Source organism: Melanaphis sacchari, unplaced genomic scaffold (assembly GCF_002803265.2).
Source record: "Melanaphis sacchari strain LSU unplaced genomic scaffold, SCAv2.0 Contig462_pilon_pilon, whole genome shotgun sequence".
Lineage (NCBI taxonomy): Eukaryota > Metazoa > Arthropoda > Insecta > Hemiptera > Aphididae > Melanaphis > Melanaphis sacchari.
In genome coordinates this window covers 240068-249897 of record NW_020271306.1, presented here as the reverse complement: position 1 = coordinate 249897, position 9830 = coordinate 240068, and the positions used below count along the sequence as shown (strand labels likewise).

At 25.5% G+C, this 9830-nt stretch overlaps 1 protein-coding gene across 2 annotated transcripts; it reads left to right on the top strand.

Annotated features, from left to right (window-relative positions):
- Window positions 1–1486: 1486 nt before the first annotated feature.
- On the top strand, window positions 1487–9162 carry LOC112598255 (DNA polymerase eta-like). 2 transcript variants are annotated; one of them, XM_025344660.1, is made up of 9 exons: window positions 1487–1636; window positions 1724–2027; window positions 2101–2235; window positions 4202–4398; window positions 4625–4791; window positions 5047–5270; window positions 5333–5516; window positions 5576–5745; window positions 8151–9162. In XM_025344660.1, the coding sequence occupies exons 2-9, from the start codon at window positions 1888–1890 to the stop codon at window positions 9160–9162; spliced, it is 2229 nt and encodes a 742-aa protein (XP_025200445.1). In that variant the 5' UTR covers window positions 1487–1636; window positions 1724–1887. The 2 variants fall into 2 exon arrangements, with proteins under 2 accessions (XP_025200445.1, XP_025200444.1); XM_025344659.1 differs by having other exon boundaries at window positions 1487–2027.
- The last annotated feature ends 668 nt before the right edge of the window (window positions 9163–9830 follow it).

Here is a 9830-nt window from a genome sequence, read left to right as displayed (position 1 = left end):
GTGTTACATCTTGATAAATGTCCTCTGTTTATAACATTTATCTTCTCTTTTAAGTGTTTAATATATTTCTACTTGAATTCACAATGAATTGTGAAAGTTTCTAAACGTTTAAAACATTTATATTCAGTTTAATATATAAATTATTTTAAAGACAGTATATTATACTGGGCAAGTTCTATAATAGTTATTTATAGATATTACATTATTTTACAATTTAAACAACATAATAAATATTATAGAATATGTTAATGTGTTTTATAGATACCATGAAGAGCAATACGTAACTGAACGAATACACAAGAATGGCAGTTAAATCTTCATAAATAGACATGAAAAAATAAACACCATAAAGATAATTGTGGTGAAAATAAACTATTGTAAATCATAAATATCAGATGATTGAACTTTTCATTAGCAAAAATTAATACTAATAAATAATATTGTAAATTTAAGAATCCAAGAGTGCCACTAATTGTAGACAAAAAGAATTAAGGTTGAGATGGTTCGATTTTATTATTAGGAATGGTAATTCAAAATCAATGAGAGTGACACTGAAAATGAATGTAGAAAAAATAAAGTGAGAGGAATGCCAAAAAAGAAACGAATAAATAGTATAGAGAATGAGGAGAAATGCATGTGTGAGTAATGGAGTGGCGGGTGACAGTCATAAAGAAATGTAGGATAAGGGCGACTAATCCCATATAATTAGAGCCAAAATGCGAAAAGGACAATAGTGTACGATCAGGCAATTTACAATGAATCACAAATCACAACTATCATTGGACATAGGATTTATACCAGAGGTCGTCGACCAGTCAATTTTTTTACAAAGAATATAGGTAGATCAGGAATAAAAATTATTTTAACCATTACTGGTCAGTCACGATAGTGAAATTATAAAATAGTTTGTTATAACAACTGTCAACGACTTTTTTTTTGCTTTTCAAACAAATCTCCTATACGAGACCTAGGCTCTAGACAGTCTAGACCTAGATGACGATCATCAGAGAGTTTAATTTTCTAATGTAGCTCACTTAATCGAAAACGTTGACGTCCTCCGACCTATACTATTGAACCTATGCCACAGAATATTACAATGTTACTACTCACATCAATCAACACGGGCATAATGACCTAATCACGCTGTACTTTAGTTACGCGTTTGCAGATTGCAGTCTTGTAAAAGAATAAGATTACTTTTCAAAAATGTTTAAGTACAAATACAGACTTCAGATCTGGATAAAAAATGCTCTCTACGAGCCTGTAGCTATTTTCGCGATTATTGAGTACCGGCGAATAGTTCGTCGTATCACTCGTATCTCGTCTATCCTGTTGTACAAAAGATAACAAGATAACAAGTTCTAGTAAACATGTTAAAAAAAATTGACAACAATTTGTTTACAACCGTTGGCTTTCGAATTTCGATAATAGTGATAATAATGATAACATAGTTTATGATAAATATGTGGTTTCGATTTACGTTTAAGATAACATTTCCAAATATCGTAAAATAATTAAATTTATAAATTATAATTTTATTATTCGTGCTTTCGATTCGTTTCGTGTTCTTGAAAAACTTCCTACCCATCACTCTTCAATGAATATTTCTACGCGGCATCTACAAAATCACCACTAGGTGCTCAGTCCGCGTTGAAATGTTTTTTTACTGTGTACTTTTCAAAAGGTCGAGTACACCGTCGACTTGAACAATATTGTTTTTTAGGTCGACATTTGTCTCGTCGTACAGTCAGAAAATGAGTTGCGTGACAATATAAAAACCATTGTAAACGACGCATACGTCTGTTATCAACGCTTGCATTTTTGGCGCTCATCTGCCACTTACTGGAAATCGTTATGAAACTGATGTGAAAACGGTCCGATTCGATCATGAACGATTGTGGTGCCAAACGAGTAGTGGCATTAGTCGACATGGATTGTTTCTATTGTCAAGTAGAAGTTCAACACAACCAGTCATTGATTGGAAAGCCGGTCGCAGTTGTCCAGTATAACAGTTGGAGAGGCGGTGGGTGAGTATTTTAGTATGATAATATTTGTGTCGGTCAAGCATTGGATCATAGTCATTCTATTGTCATATTCCAGCATAATCGCTGTAAATTATGAGGCAAGAGCAAAAGGAGTAAACCGACATATGAGAGGAGACGACGCTGTACAGGCATGTCCAGATTTAAATTTAGTACGTGTGAAAGAGCTTCATGGAAAAGCAGATTTATCAAAGTAAGTGCAAATTACTTAAGTTATATAGACCCTTAAAATATAAATTAATAATTATCTATAACTGTGGTTGTTAAAATGTATCTGCTATTTTATTGAGCATTGACATTTCAATAATTATGTTGCTACATAATTTTAATTGGAATTACAGTCATGCAGTATTTAATAGCAACATGATAATTAGAATTGCAATGTATTTAAAAATCATTATTATAATTAAGTACTCACCAACAATATTTCATAAATATTAAAAAATAATTTTTCTTATTTAAGTCTTAAAAAAATTCCCCCCAAAATAATAATTATTTCCTATGCATTTATTAATTTTTAATACCTAATTAATATTCTTATCTCAGTACACTAATGTTGTAAATTTGAGCTAGTGTCTTATTATTTATTATATTATTACTTACTAATTTATTTTTATCGAACACTGTTAGTACATTCTGGTGTCCCTCAAGGGGGCATCTATCTTTCTTTTTGTTTACCAGATTTATATTAGATATTAATTTGTGTTTTAAATATTGTAACTATTAATTGTTAACTGGCGATTTTAAGATATATGCTCATGTACCATCAGTAAATGTTAATTCAAGATGATCTTAATAAATATGGTGAGTGGTGTCTATAAAATAAGTTGAAGCTAAATACTTCTAAATGTTTTAAAATGTCTTTTTCTCATTCTAAAAATAAGTTAGATAATGTAAATTATTTTTTCGCGGACTGTATTAAAGAAATTACTTATGTTTGTGATCTTGGTGTAATGTTCTAAATGAATTTATTATTTTTCTCTTATATTGAATATATTTACAAGAAAACTTTGAGATGTCTTCAATTTATAACTAGAAACACTAAGGATTTTAAAAATGAACTATGTCTTAAAACTTTGTATACTTCTCTTGTTAAATCAATACTAGAGTACTGCTCAATCATCTGGAATCCCTTTTAAAAAGGTCTAATTGAAGCGATCGAACGAATTCAAAGAAGATTTTTACGTCTCGTTGCTAATAAACATAATACACTTTTTTATATCAACCCGTCCACATTATTAGCTTTGTCTTCAGTTCAGGCTTCTCTAAATTTAGATTCTCTTGTAAATAGGCGTAAGTACAATGATATTTGTTTTTTTTTTAATCTAAATTAGCGAATAGTGTGATATTTTGTCCTGAATCATTACAGTCACTTAACTTTCATATTTCGAAATATCAATCAAGAAACTGTCCCACGTTTGAAATTCCTTTTTATCATACATCTTATGGTTTTAATAATTCACTTGACCGTATAGCCAGAGAATTTAATAAGTTAATGAATTTTGATTTGTTTAATATGAGAAATTTATATCCATCAAACCCTTATTTTTCAGCTATTTAATGTAACCCAAATTAATATCAATAATCATCTTAGGTCTTTTTATATACTATATTTCGTTTATTCTACCTAAATTTAATTTACCAATTATTGTTTGCAAATCACATGTTGTATTATGTATTAATGATTTTATATTGTAGTAATGTTATTTTAAGAGATATTAGCTAATGTACTTAAGCCCACGTGGATATTCATGCTAATAAATAAATAAATAAACTATAAATTAGGTAAATAACCTATATTATTTGAATATTTCTTGAATAGAAATTTAAAAAAATATATGATTTAAGAATAACATAATCTATACTAATTATTTGTGAGGTAGTAACTTTTTTTAAAACATTTTTTTTTTTGCACATAACTTGCCATTTAAATTCGTTTTTGAGGAAAAAATGTTATTTCTAGGTATTATTTTTTTACATTTTTTACATCACATCCTGGAGTAAAATATTTTTCAGAGTATTTCAATTTTCATGTACTATGAAATTAAAAGTATAAATTGTTGTTTTGAAATTTAAAACTTAAAAAATGATAAAAACAAAAAAAAATTTACAATGTTATCTATATTTAATGATTTATTCATTTGTTTTGTCCTTTATAGATATCGTACAGCCAGCCAAAAAGTATTTGAGGTCCTCAGTGAATTTAGTTCTTGTGTACAAAGAGCTAGTATTGATGAGGCTTATGTTGATTTAACTAGCGTGGTTAATGATTATATTTCAACTAATCATAATATAATAACAGAAAATGACCTTACCAATACATTTGTTGAAGGTTATTCAGGTCATAACTCTGAAGGTAATTTAGTGTTGAGTTTAAATAAATTTAAAGTAAAAATAACCTAAATTATTGTTTTATGAATTTCTATATGGATTTAGTTACTTATAGTTTCATGTAGTTTTTTATCATAAAAATTACTAACTAATCCTAAAGGTAGAAATTTCATTTTAATTAAAAATAACAAAATATTTTTATGTACTTTAAAAAAAAATATTAACACTTATTTGATTTGTTCATTAAAAAGATAAAAGTGTGAGTATAAAATCTTGGCTCCACGATGTATACAACAATGAGTTACAAGATGATTACTTATTACGTTTAACAATCGGAGCTATGATGGTTGAAAAATTAAGAAAATCAATTTTTGAAAAAACTGGTTTTCGTTGTTCAGCTGGAATTGCAAATAACAAGGTTTGTGGATTTAAATATTTTCCATGATGAATAACTTGAAAAAAAAATCTACTACTTTTCTACTTCATATAAATTAATTAACTTAAATAGATTATTATAGTTTTAATTGTATTTAACAAGAAAAATATAGCAAATCAAAAATTTACTTCTATAATTTATATACCTTGTAAAAGTATTTAAACTTTGTATTTGTTTCTCATGTAAAATTATTTAAAATTATAAATTAAATAATAAAATCATGTTATATTTTTCCAGATTCTATCTAAGCTTGCGTGTGGCTTACATAAGCCTAATCAACAAACACTGTTGCCACCTTCTAGTGTACCTCATTTGTTTGAATCTATACCTATTAAAAAAATTAAAAATTTAGGTGGTAAATTAGGAAATAGAATTAAGCAAGAATTTAACTGTAAATTCATGTCAGATTTAGCTGCAATACCTTTAAATGATTTACAAAAAAAATTTAATGCCAAAACATGGTAATAATTAATTTAATAATATTTTTTAATATAAAACTATGATTACATTTTTTTTTTTTCAGTAACTTTTTGTGCCAAATCTCCAAAGGTATAGATCATGAACCTGTGGAATCTAGAATTATACCCAAATCAATTGGCAGTTGTAAATCATTTCCTATAGGCCTTAAAGTCAAAGATGAAATAAAATTGTGGTTGAACACGTTAATCAATGATATTGTAGAAAAACTAAATGATGATTTTGAGGCTGTATGTACCATTTATTAATTTTATTTAACTCAACTTTGAAAATTATTTTTTATTTTTAGAACAAAAGAAAAGCAACATTGATGACTGTCAGTGTTAGATATTTAGATAAAAATACAAAATTGCCGACTTCACAGTGTTTTGAAGTTACAACATATAATCATAATAAATTATTGGATGCTGCCTTCTCGTCATTGTGCACCATGACTGAAAATCAAAAGTCTTTACATTGGTATTTTATTATACTATAAATATTAAATTATCACTTAAAATATTGACTTCTGTCCTCCTAACACTAGCTAAAACAACATTTAACATACCATGTTGAATATTCGTAATGGATATTAAAGAAAGGACCATCTCAAACTGTGCATATAAAAGTTGTCTGAAATTATTTTCAAATGTGTTTCAGATAGTAATAATTTTGTGCTTACATGAACAAAAAGTCAATTGTTTTTTTGTTGTTATAATCTAAATGGAGAAACTTATAAATTATAATTGCAGTAAAATATTTTTAAGCATAGATTATTTTTAATCAAATAGATGTATTTTCAAAAATATACATCGTCTAATCTTTAAAATCTGAAATATAATTTTTTTAATGTAATAGATCCTAGCCTTTACCTCGTATATCATAATATGCAAATATGGTGATATAATAATAATAACATTATCAAATATCTATATTAACTCGTGAAGCCACAATTATAAATATTTTTAATAGTTCCAAACAAATCACAGTTATGTGAATATTCATTTATACATATCAGTACTAGCAATATTTATTCAATATTTATCGCGAACAACTAAAACATTGACAAAATCAATACATAGACATTAAATATAACAAAGAATAAATTTATTAATAAAAATTAAATATTTGTTTAGTTAATTTCTATTTTTTTATCATAATTGTAAAAATAATGTATCAATTAAGTGTATTTTGTAATTACATAAATTTACGTGTAATATTTTTAAAAATACATTGTTTTATTGATAAAATCCAAGTGATTATTATAGTTTTGTATAAATGTATATGTTACCAACAAAGTGGTGAATGTAGGCACTCTATAAATTCCCTAGAAATTCTATAAAACTCCTTGAACTATTTGGCAATGTATTAAATTTCAATGGTAATTTATATTATGCCTAGGTATACGATACAATTCCTAGGATTTCTATAAAACGCCTATACTATGTTAGGTAATGTGTTCAATCAAAATATGTTTATTATTATTTATTGTTTATTATTTATTTTTATTTATTTATTGTAGCATATAGTTGATGCATGACATTCAGAACTACATAAAATATTATTTTTTACACATAAGCATTTTTTAGATTGACATTTTCAATTTATCATTCGATAAATTAACAGTATTTTTCGACTTTTTTCAACTTTTCTGTAGTACAACATAAAAACATTTAGACATTTTAATGTATCTTAATTCTTAATACGACTAATCCTTTTACAAAAGTGAAAAGAAATCATATTTTTAAAGACGTATATTGATTTTTCCCGTATACACAAATAACATGATAATATGATTAGCTAATAATAATGATAATACTTTGCACACGTATTGTATGCAATAGCATAATCATCAAGATAAACATTAATCGTTGATTACAGGGATACACCAGATACAAATCTAAGTTATTTATTAATTTTGTATACTTTTCCTGCTTGAGGTTAAGTGATTTATAGAATACCTAGTCATTGTATTACATTCTATACCATTTCCTGCTCGTTTTTGGTATTCTATAAAATACCTAGAATTTCTATATAATACCGGATTCAACATATTGCCAGTAACATATATATTATTTATTTTTAACAGAGTGATAACCGCGGAAAAAAATATGCACATTAACTTTAATCCTTGATTGAAGGAATTTTTATGAATTCATTGACTTTAATTAATTAGTACTTAAAATGTAAAATTTTATGATGCAGTAAAATGTATTTATATTAGAACATTCACACTGTAAATTGATTCAAATTTTTAGTATTTAATATTACCTATTTATTATATTTTTGATAGTGATTTGTAATAACTCTCTTATATGGATATTTTACAAATAAATATAAAAATTAGAAAGTATTAAACAAAAAAAGTTGTATATTTTTGGAAATACATCAAATTAATCAAAGATAATTTGTTCTTGAAAAACATTTTATGTTTTTAATTATTCATAAGTTTAACTATTTAAATTGTAATACAAAAAGTAATAAATGTGCTAAACTGTATGCGTAAAAATGACATTACTATTGTTTAGAGCTTATTTTGGTGGAAACAATGGATTCGATCATAATTTTTTTCTCTGGCTAACCATGTTTAGAATTCTTTTTTCCAATGTTCCTGAATTATGTATAAAAATTTTTTTTGAAATATCTTACATGGTCTATTCATTAGTCTTTTGTCTGCTTTCTCTAAAAATATACAAAATATTTGATATGTAGGTTACTTATAAATTATAATTAATAGGATTTGATATACATGCAGTAATATTGTGTGTTATTTAGTATCCAAAAGTACCTTTTATACTGATAAGCTAATATCCATTTTTAAATATTCATTTTTTATATAATTTTACCTTTGAACCAAAAATTCTTATTTTTTTTTTCTTTTTCAGGAAAAATCCAATATCTTTTTTAGGTATAGCTATTGGAAAGTTTTTAGAAATTAATGCCAAATCATCAATAGACAATTATTTTAACAAAGGAGCTGTCAAAGAAGAAAAAGATAATAACATTCCATTACCAAGGCCAGAAAAAAGTACAACTAGCTCTAAAATCATTATTGAAAGTGATAGTTCTACGCCAATTAATCAACAACAATTTAATACTAAAGCTAACACATTATTGTCTAATCATCATCCATCATCATTAAATTACTCTAAAGATAAAAAGAAAGAAACATGTACTAACGATGTAAAGAATTTAAAAACTATGTTTGCTCAAATGAAAGATTCTTCTAGTTCTTCAATTCAATCTTCTTCAACATTACAAAATAAGAGTTCTAAAAAAGAAATTAGACAGCAGTATAAACATGACATAAACAGTTTTTTCACAAAAAAATTGGAAATTATTTCTCCGGTTAAAAATCAAGTAAATGGGAAAATAACTACAGTAGTAGATAAATGCTCATCAGCAAGTTCAGTGGGATTTTTATCGGAAAGCTCTGATGTAATTTATCCGACAAAAAAAATATTGAAGGATAATCATGACAGACCAGATCAATCAACAGAAAGTTTTTTCTCAAAAAAACTGGAAATTGTATCACCAACAAAACATCAAAAAATAAATGATTCAAAGTCAGTGCCAATTGTTCAATCTTCCATTACAAAAGATACTATTGATTGTGCATCTTTTGCGTTATTATGCGAACGGTGTAACAAAATGATTGAAATTGATGCATACGACGAGCACATAGACCATCATGTGGCATTAGAATTGAGCGAAAGTTTGAATACTATTAACCCTCTACAACCATTAAATAACAAAATAATCAAAAATGAACTATCAAAAAAGAAAAAAAATGAGTCTGGTAAAAAACGTAAACACAATTCAAAAGCTTCAAGTTCAAATTCCAAGAAACCATGTACCAGTATTTCTTCATATTTTAAACCACTTTTAAACCCTTGATTATTTTAAATAATCTTTTACAATTAAATGAATTTTTTTATAAAATTATTATTATTGATTTTCGTATTAAAAAATTTATATATTTTTATTTTTTTTACTTATTTTGTAAAATATAATCAATTTAATCAATTATAAGCAAATATAAATATACCTAATATAGTTATATATATATATTTATAATGTATTTAATTTAAAAAAAAAAACAAATTGATTTTTATATATTTTAAAAAGTAATTAAATTAACATTTATATGGACTTTATATAATTTTACTTACTTCATATAAATTTAATTTAACTTTAATACTTAAAAATGCATTTTAAAAGAAAAAATCTAGAAAGTTCTATTCAGTGTATTTATTAGACATTTGAAAACACTTCTATTTCTATTTGATTTTTATAAGGTTCTCTAAACAACAATATTTATTAATTTATTAATTTTAAATACCTCATGAGTCATTACTTTTACCAAATCCTAATTTAAAACCACTTATTTTTCGTAAATTATTTCAACATTAAATTTTGACAGTGGAGAACTAAAATACAATAGAAAGTAAATAATTTAATTTCTTACTTTTTTACCATTATTTAAGCATATTAAAATATCATACTAGACTATTACTAGAATACATACCTGTTGGCAGTAATATTTAAACTTTAAACCAATAACT